The following is a 12,614-nucleotide window of genomic DNA, read 5'->3' as shown; positions in this document are numbered from 1 at the left end:
CAAGCGCACACCGGTGTCGCTTCATTAAGGACACGCTGAGATTTCCTGGTCTGTATGGCATATTTGGTCGCCGCTTGTTTAATAAATTATCTTTTCCCTAAAAAAAAGGGCCCGTAAGAAGTTGACCTCTTCCCCTTGTTGATTATATCCTCTTTGATTTGACTGGAATCCAATTTCAACTAAGAGCTTTTGTTTATTCGAGTTCTACTTACGAAGAGTTGCCACATTAGTGTGTATTGCTAGGACTTTGATTTTAAGTTTGCTAGAATAATTATCCTACTCCCTCCGTTCTTCAAAGAGTGTATTGCAACTTTATTAGAGAGTCAAACTATCTCAAAGTTTGACCGAGTTTGTGCAAAAATATATCAATGTTTGTGAAACCAAATAGGTACATGATGAAAATATATTTTATCATGAATCAAATACTACTGATTTGATGGCATAAATATTGGTGTATTATTGTATAAATATGGTCAAATATAAATTGTTTTGACTTTTCAACAAAGTGGAAGTACACTCTTTAAAGGATGGAGGGAGTATAAATTCTTGATGATCAGGCAACCCCGGTATTAGAAGCCTCCTGTCCCATGAGTAACACACGGGATACACACCCATCACGCACCCATGCGCTATCGTAGTGGGTCGGTCCATTTGCCCGGTTATATTAATTCGGGTACCGGAGTCTGGCTCGACCGGTTTAGAGTGTGGTTTTTAAAAAAGACTTATAAAGGGAGAAATCGACTAAAAAATGTCCACGCATTAAAAAAATTCACAAATTCATTTTTTTGTGATTTGAAAATGTTCACAAACTCAAAAAAATATTCATGATTTACAAAAAGGGTGCAAATAGAAAAATGTTTGCACTTTTTTACCAATTTGTAGACTGTCCCAGGATTTAAAAAAATCTTCATGAATTTTGAAAAATGTTCCCGTATTTTTAAAAATGTAAATGAAGTTTAAAAATGTTTCCAGAATTTAAAAAGTGTTCACGAATTTGTAAAATCCAGATTTTTTTAAAATTTTAAAAGTGTTACACATTTTTTCTCTAAACAGACCTACACTTTTTTCTAGAAAACCTCATTCCATAAAACCATTTTATTCGACGACAGTGGTCAGAGGAATTGATACAAGATCGGGTGGTAAATCAAGCCACACATGTCTACCAAGATCTAGATGTAAACAAAACTTTGCTAAGCTATCAGCTTCAAAGTTTCTACATCTACTCTAAAAAATAAAGCTACAAGGATAAGACTAGGGATTTATGAAAAATAAAACTTTGTTTTTTGGGTTATATTGGGCTTATGGGCCATATGATCCCTGTTCTTTCTCGTCCGCTCTCTTTTTTCACAGAGGTCCCTCTTCTTTTTCTTGAAAACAAGGCCCGTGTCGGCCTGGCCCATATCATCAACTTGTAAAACAAGCAGAAGACTCTTCCTCTCCGTGCCACTGACACAGGGCCCCACACAGGCTCGCCGCCGCCCGGAAAAAGAGAGCGCAAAAAGCTTTTCTTTCTTCTTCCCCACTCCGGGCTGATTCTCGAGCAGTACTCCGCACTCCGCAGGCCTAAACCCCCCCTAAACCCTAGCCCCCCTCCGCCTCCGCCCCGTCCATGGACTCCTCGGCGCGATCGGGCGCCACGGGGTCCTCCAACCCCCGCGCCTGGATCGTCGCGGGCGTCGCCGTCGCCGGTGTCATCGTCCTCGCGGAGGTCGCGCGCCGCCGCCGGAGGTGGCTGCGCGGCAAGTCCAGTCCGCCCCCCTACTCCGGGGCCTTCTGCGACCGCCTCGAGCTCGCCCCGCCGCCGCAGCCCCCTCCCCCCGCGGCGCGCCAGCAGCTCCCGGACCTCACCTTCGCGGTCAGCGACAAGTGAGCCCCCAGCTCTGCTTCGATGTTCTGCGGGATCGCGGGTTTTCTGCCGTGATATTGATCCCCTATTCTCTGGTTCGTGTTTTTTAGCTTCGAGATCGAGGGCTATGTAGCTGGCTTTGGAAACCCGGACTGGAAGAGGACCCACAAGGCAGCGAGCCACACGGCGGCGGCCGTCAAGGCTCTGCTGAAGCAGGGGGCTACATGCGTCGGGAGGACAGTCATGGATGAACTCGGCTTTGGGTTCGTAATTGCTATTTGCTCTAATTGAATTGATTGCTTAGTACTACAACTTTAGCATTCGGGTGGCCTGATTCTTACAGATCTTTGAATTTGTATAGGATTTTGCACATACATTGATAGAAATGTAGCTGTTTTAGAAGATCTGTTGTCTCAGGGTGACTTTTGTGGACAATGTTGAGGTGCTGAAACCAGATTATTTGGTTTTTAAATAAAAACTAAGCACACATCTTTAACTTATAATAGCAAAGGCAATCCTTTATTTTTCACTTGAGGTGTGTTTGTTTAAGTCTATTTGGAAACTTGATGTGCAGTAAATGTGTCTTGAGGAGGAAGCACATAACTTGCTCAAATTGGGTGGGGTATTCTTTAGCTATTGATTGAAGTGTTGCAGCAGGCCTATGATTGCAGTAAAATGGTGCATATCAAGGGTGTTCGTGGTGACAATTTTAACTTCAGCCGATGCAAGATAGATTCTGTTGAGACAGTCAACTCCTGTGTCCATTTGGTTGGTGGCCAACTGATCGTAGCAAAGATAGCAAAGTTACTTTACTGTTGGGGGTCTTGTAAATATAACTCTCAAATCACTGTTTGAGTCATTGTAAATCATGTTTTGTTTTATGCTAAGTTTTGCATTCACCTTTAATATCCCTTGGAACTCCAATATGCTAAATAACTAGTTCCTCTGTTCACGAATATAAGATGTTTTAGATATTTCAATATGGACTACATATGGACTGAAATGAGTGAACAAACACAGTAGAACATGTCTATGTACATCCGATTCAGAAAAAAAATTAGAACATCTTATATTTGTGAATGGAAGGAGTAGTTTTTTCTAGCCATTCAATTCAGATGACCGCGCACGTACATAAATCTTTAACAAGATTCTTTTTTCATATTAATCATTAACAGGCCTTGGGCTTCAACTAAGACTCACTAGATATCTATCTATCGGTGTTCTGCATTAGATAGATGATGAATTCTAACACTGCATCAATTAACATGTTTTTACAGTGTTACTGGAGAGAATTTACACTGTGGAACACCAATTAACCCAGCATCTCCATCAGTTGTCCCTGGAGGGTCATGCAGTGGCTCCGCTGTTGCAGTTTCTGCGCAGCTTGTCGAGTTTGCTCTTGGTATTTTTCTAAAAAGACTTTTACACATCTACAACTTCTGCAATCTACATGTGTGGTAACTTGGCGTCTATTCTTATATTGTACTCAATTGTGGTTATCTAGTTTTCTTCCTTGCTTTCTTTTTTTGATTGTGAATCTACTTCCACTGGAAATTGCATCTCGTTTGTATATGAGTATATGACTAACAATTTTATGCATCTGTCATATTATCAAGTCATATAAATATAGCATGATCAGAATTATAGCCCCAGTCACTAACCTTGTGTAGTTAGCATGGTTGTGTTTACTGTAAGATCCTTGTGTCCTACCCTATAAGATCACATGATGATTGGCTTGGGGGAAAAGGACATTAATTATAATATCTGGTTACTGGTTGGGTTACAGGATGAGTTCCTGAATAATTGGCCGTCTCCCTGCATTTGTTTTTACCAGAGTGTCCTTGCACTCTTATATCTATGATACTCCCTCCCTTTTTTTTCCAAGGCACACATGTTTTCCAAAATTTAACTTTGACCAAAGGTCCAACTACTATATAAATATTTCCTACAAAATCTTATGGCTATTCTTTTCATGCCTTGTGATACTTTTATCATGCACGTTTATCTTAGTATGTGTTCAATCACTATACATTTTCTCCTTTTCTCCATGTATAAGTTCTTGATGCAAACTGTGCTTGATTATTATGGCTGTCTCTTAGAGATATTCGTTCATATTCCACATGCAAACTGATGCTGTAAGCCCTGAATCTCTTAGGTACTGATACAACTGGTGATTTGAGAATTCCAGCATCTTTCTGCGGTGTTCTTTGTTTCCGGCCTTCTCATGGGGTTGTGTCTACTCTTGGGACCTTACCGAATTCACATAGTCTAGACACCATTGGTATTTTCTTACACTTATCAATTGTTTATGTTTTCATGTTTATTACTTACTGTGACAAGCATATCTATGTGATCTATATCAAAAGTTGCCTATATATGACATAGTACCCACCAAACAAAGAACATCTGAAGGCCTTATGATTAATGGCCCATCTTTACAAAATATCATAGGATGACTATAGATTAGAAGACCAGTCTCCACTCAGAGCTAAGAGACCTTTTATTGAAGTCGAATGGCAGCATGCTTTGTTTTTCTCAGTTGGATATTCATGTAGATTGTTTCTTATTTCACTGATTTTCTGATCCTTGTTAGGATGGCTTGCACGAGATCCTCATATACTTAGTCGTGTTGGAGATGCTCTGTTACCAGCTGCTGCATGTGGACTTAAGGGGAAAAGGCAGTTGGTTTTTGCTGATGATTGCTTTGAGTTGCTAAAGATTCCCAACCAGAAAACAGTGGATGTCATAGAAAATGCTGTCCGTACATTACCTTATGGATGTAAGCCATACTGATGTCTATATTTCTTAAATGCATCGGTGATTCTCTTAGGTTTATATATTTTGTGCAAACAAGTGTGAGACATTCAACTCCACATCTATCTTGCAGTTCAGCCACCTAAGCACATTAATATTGGCCAGTATATCAGTTCAAATGTACCTAGCTTGAAGGAGTTCTGCGAACCTTCTACAAAGTTGCAAGAAGGAAAGTCAGCCTTGAAAGCTCTCTGCACGGTTATGCTGTTATTACAGAGGTTTGTTTCAATAATTCTTGGCACCTGGTGAAATCAAATGATGAAACCTAAATTGTTTTTTTTCCTGGAAAAATATACAAACAAGTATACTGAGTCACGACCTTGAAAGCTTAAACATTTGTTATCATAATTTGTACAGTAATGCCAGCATTGGTATATTTCTGTAGCCTAATCGAAGTTTGTTGAATCACTGCATATAGTATCCTCTCTATGGCCTGAATTAACGAGTAAAGAAGTCCTAGGTTTGAATTCTTTGACATGCCAAATTGCTTGGGTCTTTATGATAGAAGTGCTAGTTTACTGGTTCATCTTGTATTAAATTAGTCCAGCCATCGGTGTTAAGTTGGGGCAGGCATTAATTCAGGTACTCAGGTAGTTAAATTGTACCTTACACATTCTAGTTAGCTGTGAGATCCTAGTAAGAATAGTGTCCACCAGTTACAGTAGTTTCTGAAGTCATGGCCGCCGGCTTGCTGATTTAGATTTACTGGTGTGGGCCCCTGTGATAATTGATTCCATGGGATTAAGAGCAAACCTGTTCTTGGCGCTGAGTGGTCTGTCTGCTCCATTTGCACCAGCTATCACTAGTTACTAGTGCACTATTTTCCAGCAATCAGTTAGATTACCACCTCCGTTCCTAAATATAAGTCTTTTTAGAGATTTGAATATAGACTACATAAGATGAATATAGATGTATTTTAGAGTGTAGATTCACTCATTTTGCTCCGTATGTAGTCCACATTAGAATCTCTAAAAAGACTTACATTTCGGAACGGAGGGAGTACCTTGGACTTTTGATGGATACATGGACAGTATTCAAGGGGTTGATGTAGTACAGATTATTCTTTATTTGCCAGTTGCATCTGAACATGTAGTTGAACATGAACTGATCACCTCGAAATTTATATGTCAATCAACTACTCAGATATGAATTCAAAGCAAACCACGAGGATTGGGTTAACACTGTAAAACCCAAGCTTGGCCTTGAAGTATCTACTCGTGTACTACAAGCTGTAAACTTCACAGACGATAACATCAAATCCTTGTACATTGTACGAACTGAATGGCGAGCTGCACTGAAGAATCTTCTAAAGGTATTCTGCCACTTGACTCCTTAGTTGCAGCTTGCGATGGTTTGACTACTGTTTTGGCTATCGACTATTCCTCACAGTTGCAACTACATGTACTCAGCTATACCGATTTTATGAGGTCCGTTATAAGCAGCTACCGTATAACTTGTAGATCATACTGCAGTAATTAGTGACCATCAGAGTTATTTGTTTGGCACTTGGACAACAACAATCTGTGTTTGCTAGACCAACCAGGCACTACTAGTTCCTGGTGGCGTTGTTTAAAGAAGAACGACCCAGACACTAGTCACTCTGGGAAATAATTTTTGACCCACAGTAGTCGAACCCTGGTGGTCAGGTTGGCGCTGGCGCACCCTGCTACCTAGTGACTCTTGGTTCACAACAACCTATTCTTACATGGACTGGATTATGTTAAGGAGCTGATAGTGGATCTTTCTATGCATTCCATTACAATCATGCCTATGTCAGATTGGAAAAAAGGGAAACACTGGAATTTTATGTGATTTAATTTGGTTTTAGCTGTTTCTTTAAATGACAATTTATTTAATTTATAGCGCGAGGTGCGATTATCACACATTGTGTCACCATAAGCGTTCATGCTAAATTTAAAAGTTTACCATTGGCTTGAATTAAGGGTTCATGGAGTTTTTCTGCTTACTCTTTCATGTGTTGCCATTTAGGATACTGGAATTTTAGTTCTGCCAACCATGGCTGGACACCCTTTGAAAAGGAACTCTAAACAGAGATTGTCATCCGAATTTGAAGATAAAATGTACGCATTTGTCAGCATTGCTGCACTTTCAGGCTGTTGCCAGGTAGTTTATTTAGCTGCTTTCAGGTAGTTCTTTTCTTTTCCTACGAAATTTACAACCAATTCATGAGCCACTTCACTTTTGCAGGCCACTGTTCCCTTGGGAAATCACAATGATCATCCTATATCTATTTCATTTGTAGCAGCTCATGGATCAGACAAGTTCCTTCTTCGTGCTATCTTGGATATGTATTCAGCCATCCAAGAACAAATAGTTTTGGCATCCAAGTTGGCACTTCCGCCAGTAATTGATCGTGATGTTGATACATCAGAGCTGTTGAAAGAAAAGGTATATCTCGTTCATTTGTAGCAGTGCATGCATCAGACGAATTCATTCATCATTTTACCTTGGATATGTATTTTCCCATCCAAGAACACATAATTGGGCATCCAGGTTCGCACTCATCAGTAACCGACGGCAATTTTGATGCATCATAGCTGTTTAAAAAGGTCATTTTTTTAACGATATGTTGACATTTTGTTGCTAAGGGTTGTGTTGCCGAGGGATGTGCTCGTTTCCGACGGGGCAACCTCGGGATTTGATGCGGAAGGCTACGGCTGTCCATGGTGACGAGCGGTCGCCCGAGGGAGGAGCAACGGTGAGCTGGCGGCGGCGAGGGAGGGGATGGGCTCGCCGGTGACCGCATCTGTGTGTGCTCGAGGGAAGGGATAGGGGGGGGGGGGGGGGGCGTAGGGACCCTGCGGCAAACCTCCACGGCCATAGGCGGCAGCGGGCGGTGGCAGCGCTTGGCTGGGCTGGTCACCGTTGGGAGCAGGCGAGGCGTGGCGGTTGGTGATGAAACTTCCCTCCCGCCAACGGAAAGGGGAGCCTGCAAAAACGGGTGAAATCCCGCAGACATGGAGGAATTGGGCTCGCGGATTCTAGATCCCAAAAAAAAAATCGGGATGGCCGGATTTGGAGGATCTGTTCGGGCCGGGGATACGGGATGGATCCCGCAAACCGGCGGTTATTATAGCAGACGGCCCGGTTTGCGGGATCTGCTAGAGATGCTCTAAGATTGTGTTAGTTTTGCCTGTTTCCTATCTGGTCCTACACACTGATTTTGGTACTCAGTGAGCACGGATAATTTTTTGGTCCTGTATCGAGTGTGAGTCCAAACCCTGAGTAGTATAAATATATAAGAAGATTGTGCATTGACTACCAAGCACTGGAAAATAACAATAATAAAAGAATAAAAAATTCTAGCTTTCATGTATTCAATCATGTTCATGGTTTGGGCAATCCACAATTTGGTTTTATGTTTGCTTGACAGGGAAATAATTCCTTCAAAAGAAAACAATGGAGCAAAGCCATTGAATTCTATTCCGGGGCAATCAAATTGAATGACACAAATGCGACATACTATTGCAATAGAGCAGCTGCTTATCTGGAACTTGGCCGGTATGCTTTCAATACCATTCCCTTTGAACACAATTGCCTGAAATCAGCACTATCAAGCTCATGCATTTTGAATCTTATGCAGTTTCAAGCAAGCTGAAGCGGATTGCGACCAAGCCTTGCTGTTGGATAAAAAGGTAAGTGGCTTTTTGTTAGTCACTTCTCCATGGTTGCAAAATATCACTACCATCTTGTGCTGTTATTTATGGTGACATCAGAGATTCACATTTCTTCTCTATGCTGCTGTTGCCTCAGAATGTTAAAGCATACCTACGACGAGGTACCGCAAAAGAAAGTGTTTTGAATTACCAAGAAGCTCTGCAAGGTGTGGAAATTTTCTAGCATGCAATTATTTCTTACTAATATATCTGATTGAAACAGTGGGGTCTTTCATGATACTCTTGCTGGTCGCTAATAGCTCAGCACCCAGCAAAGCTGGTAAAGAGTTGAAGCCAGCGTAACTGGCAATTGTAGCCATCTAGGCTTAACATTGAGTTGACTGATTTCACTTTCTTTTCGAGGAAATAGTCAGGAATAGAATGATCTTATTATAGATGTTCTGGTAAAACTAGTTGGCAGCAATAGCATAGCTTATGTTTCTGTAATAGTGATATTCATTTTTCTCAATCTCATTGGTCTTGCCTTCCGTGTACAGATTTCAGGCATGCTTTAGCTTTGGAGCCGCAGAACAGAACAGCCCTTGCAGCAGAGAAAAGGCTACAGAAACACCTCAGGTGATTCGGGTGGCGGAGCTGGAAAACTGCAACCTTCAAATTTTGTGATCAAACTAGTCTGTAAAGGAAAGAGCCCTTCTGCTCCGTGAGGAGAATTGGTCGCAAGACACTGAACACTTGGCTTCTGTAGTGCCACCGGGTGTCGTTGTTCTCGTTTCATAAATTGAAATTTTTGGCATGAGTTCGTGAAGATATTGGCATCTTCTGAGTGCATCTGAAACAACTGGCAAGAAACATTCCAACTGTGTTTGGTTGAGGCTGTAAAACTTTTACATCCAATACGGCAACGTGTGATAGCGGTTTCTCAACACCTTGCATGAACTACAGTATGTACCAAGAAATTCTAAAACGACTGGCAATTCAACTCATGCCACTCTGCCCCCGTGGAAACGTGACCACAAGTGAAGGATAAGTCACTGAACACCAGACAGATATCCACGGTTCGGCGGGAAAATCAGCCAGAAAGCACTGAACACGTAGAGCCGCGAACGACTGAACCACGATCACCCCCGCGGAGAATGCAAGGGACAAACGCCCGGCCGCCGGTTCACGCCAGTTGGCCGAAGCAAACTGCACCGACGAGTCGCCCGACGGCGACCTCCAGCTTGTCCCCTCCTTCCTCTGCGCGTCCGTATGTGTGAGCACGCTCGACCTGGGTCTGTGCAGTGGCTTGGATAAGCAAGCAAACGCCTTCGTTTCTTCCACCCCATAGATCACTTGGTCTGGAGTGGCTGTTTCCCTGGGTGATCGGTCGAATGGAGACGCAGCAGCAGCAGCGCCGGCACCAGCTCCGGACACCCATGGACCCGCTCGTGTCCCTCGCCGCCAGCTTCCTCTCGGCCTTCTCGCCGTCGTCCAGCGAGCAGGGCACCACCACCTCCACGATACTCCTCCTGCCGCTCCCGGTCGCCGCGGCGCGCGCGCTGTCCGTGCTCCGCCGGCTGGCGCTGCTCGCCACGCAGGCCTTCATCTCCCTCTTCTTCGCGTTCCTCTCCGCGCTCTCGCCCCCGCCCCCGCCGCCGCCCCCCTCGCTCGCGCCCTCGCTGCCGCCGCCGCTGCGCGGGGACCGCGCGGGCGCGGGGGCCACCGCCGCCGTGGCGTCCACCTGCGTGGAGCGCGCGCTCGGGCACGTGCTCTGGGTTGCGTCGCGGCTCCCCGTCGCCTCCCGCAAGCACGAGCTGGTGCGCGGGCTGGCGGAGCGGCTGCTCGACGAGAACAACGTGGGCGCGCGGGTCGCCGCAGTGACCCGCGCCGCGCTGGCCGGGGCGTTCGAGCGCACCCTGCGGCAGCTGGAGGCGTCGGCGGGCGGCGAGTGGGGCCCGCCCGGGATGGAGCTGGCCGTGCGCGCGGTCAGGTCCGGGGTGCGGTGGTGGAGGCCGACCGTCGCCGCGCTGGAAGGCAACGACGCGTTCGGCGGCCCCGCGGCCGAGAAGCTCGCCGCCGAGCTGCTGTGGCTCGGGCAGAAGATGGCCGAGTGCGGCGCGGCGCGCGAGGCCGCCGTGCAGTTCGGCGCCGCGTCGCGCCTCGGCAGCCGCGCGCTCGTCGCCGAGCCCACTCTCCAGGTCGCGCTGCTCCGGCTGGCTGGTACGTGTTACGGGCAAACCATTTCCTTCCTTCCTTGAGAAACTCCGAAGGGAAGAGAGAGTTTTTACGGTACCCTATACTGCTAACAGGGAGGAAGCGGTATATTAAAATCTGACCGCTGATTTCCTGAGGGTAGGATAGACATAGATTTTCTGTCATGGGAACCTTAGCGACGTCGTCGGTCAGCGGATATTGGCGATGGGAAACCAAGACGGCAAGCTCCGCCGCCATGTCCCACGACTCCTCCACAGTCTCCTTCGACCTCTGCTCCGGTTGCTGGACGGAGGTGCCCCCCGAGCCGTCGTCCTTGACCACGACCTCCTCCTCGAGCTCGTCTTATTCGTTCCCGTCGTTTTCATATACAGTAGCGTCGTCTCGCTGAAGCCGGCACCCTGTCCGCCATGGACGAGTCACTGGAGCTCGTCTCGCATGCACACACCCAGCCACGCGCGCGCCCGTTCGCGCTCCACGCTCGCAGCAACAGCCGTCGTGCATGCCCCGCAGCACCGCAGTAGCTGCTCGTTCGCTCCCGCCTCCCGCACGCAAGCAGCCCCGCAGCACCGCCGTAGCTGCTCGTTCGCTCCCGCCTCCCGCACGCAAGCAGCCCCGCAGTAGCTGCTCGTCCGCTCCCGCCTCCCGCACGCAAGCAGCCCCGCAGTAGCTGCTCGTCCGCTCCCGCCTCCCGCACGCAAGCAGTCCCGCAGCCTCGGGTCGCCTCGCCACCGTCCGCGGACAGCGTGATCCGAGAGGGCAGGCCGGGGCAGCCCGCAGCCAGCCGCCATGGTCTCGCCTGCCTGGCATGGCCGGCCGCCGTCGTTGGCGAGCAGCGTGCTCCGGGAGGCATCGGATGTCCGGAAGGCGTAAAAGTCGGTTCGAAGGTGCTGCACCTTGCCGGCCCAGCCGGCCTTGTCACGGCGGACCAGTCCCCAGAGGGCGAGACGGGCGGGCTGAAACTTTTTACTCCCAAAATGCCCTCGCGATTTGTATACTGGAGGACGGGAGAGAAGCGGTGCAAGCTATACCGCTTGCGATTCTATTGGCAAATTGGAGCAGTACAGATCGATCGTCACCATTAGATTTCAAGAATGGATGGCTAATATCTGACGCGGGGTACCATAAAAGAGCTCGAAGGGAAGAAGACGCACTCTCACGCACGCGGACGCCATTAACTGTCTGTGCAGTGTTCCTGTTCAGGCACGCCAACTCGGCGGAGTTCGAGCAGGAGGAGGGCAAGGCGGCGGTGGCGGAGCAGCGGATGGAGATGCTGCGGTCGTGGCTGCCGCTGCTCTGCCGCGGCAGCAACGGGACGGACGCGCCGGTGCTGAGCGGCAGGGAGAGGGCGGAGATGGTGACGGTGCTGGAGGAGCTGATCGAGAAGCTGCGGTGGGAGCAGCAGGAGGAGGCCCTGGCGCTGTGGCTGCACCACTTTGCCGCCTGCCCGGACACCGACTGGCCCAACCTCGAGCGCTGCTACACGCGATGGTACGCCGAGTCGCGCAAGCTCCTCGCCTGACCAGCAGCCAGCACGTACGCCGGAGCACTTTTGGCTGATGCTCACGTGTGTGCAACTCGATCGAGCAACTTACTAGTAGTTGTGTATGTAAGTTCAGTACAACAGAATGTGAAGTTCACAAGTTATGCTAGTGTAATCTGCATTTTTTTTTTTTTGCATCTGGACTCTGTTCATAGCAGGCCTGAGCAAATTTGTAACCCTATTATCTTCAGAGAACCCAACAGATTTTCCCTCTTGCCTGAGCAGTAAACTGGACCAAAAGGACTGAAGAAATCGTCGTATCGACGCCGAACAAGTTCATAGAAATGCTGCATGGATACAAAGGAAAAGAACGAGGCCTTTTGCTCATTTGCTGAATCATCAGGAGCAGAAAAAACCCAAGCTCCTAATTCCAGCTTCCGCAATGTTGGGAACATGGGCAATACATATACAGTTCTAACACGTCAAACCTCTTTCCTAAAAAAAATGAGTTTGGGCAACAGCTATTCAGGACAAGGTTATAATGGCAACAATACTTGGGGAGAGAATTTCTTATTTGGCCCTTTCTTAAAATTTGCTTCTCTTTTTGGCCCTTTAAATTATTTTCTTCTCTTTTTGACACTTA

At 46.9% G+C, this 12,614-nt stretch overlaps 1 protein-coding gene across 1 annotated transcript; it reads left to right on the top strand.

The window, feature by feature from the left end:
* Window positions 1-1,507: 1,507 nt before the first annotated feature.
* LOC109757403 (outer envelope protein 64, mitochondrial) lies at window positions 1,508-12,243 on the top strand. Its single transcript, XM_020316225.4, has 16 exons — window positions 1,508-1,866; window positions 1,957-2,109; window positions 3,124-3,248; window positions 4,002-4,127; window positions 4,440-4,625; window positions 4,734-4,878; window positions 5,804-5,972; window positions 6,650-6,784; window positions 6,869-7,069; window positions 8,055-8,182; window positions 8,265-8,316; window positions 8,435-8,504; window positions 8,835-8,913; window positions 9,626-9,784; window positions 11,691-11,731; window positions 11,877-12,243. The coding sequence occupies exons 1-16, from the start codon at window positions 1,610-1,612 to the stop codon at window positions 12,008-12,010; spliced, it is 2,160 nt and encodes a 719-aa protein (XP_020171814.2). The 5' UTR covers window positions 1,508-1,609; the 3' UTR covers window positions 12,011-12,243.
* Window positions 12,244-12,614: the final 371 nt, after the last annotated feature.

Source organism: Aegilops tauschii, chromosome 6 (genome assembly GCF_002575655.3).
Source record: "Aegilops tauschii subsp. strangulata cultivar AL8/78 chromosome 6, Aet v6.0, whole genome shotgun sequence".
Classification (NCBI taxonomy): Eukaryota; Viridiplantae; Streptophyta; class Magnoliopsida; order Poales; family Poaceae; genus Aegilops; species Aegilops tauschii.
The sequence above is the reverse complement of the archived record's forward strand: the minus strand, read 5'-3'. Positions and strand labels throughout refer to the sequence as shown.

Excerpts from the sequence above, each read along its gene's own strand:
- LOC109757403 (XM_020316225.4), top strand. The coding sequence starts at position 1,610 with ATGGACTCCTCGGCGCGATCGGGCGCCACGGGGTCCTCCAACCCCCGC. Across the intron at positions 5,973-6,649 it reads CACTGAAGAATCTTCTAAAG|GATACTGGAATTTTAGTTCT; the intron begins GTATTCTGCCAC and ends GTTGCCATTTAG. Across the intron at positions 11,732-11,876 it reads TCGAGCAGGAGGAGGGCAAG|TGCGGTGGGAGCAGCAGGAG; the intron begins GCGGCGGTGGCG and ends TGATCGAGAAGC.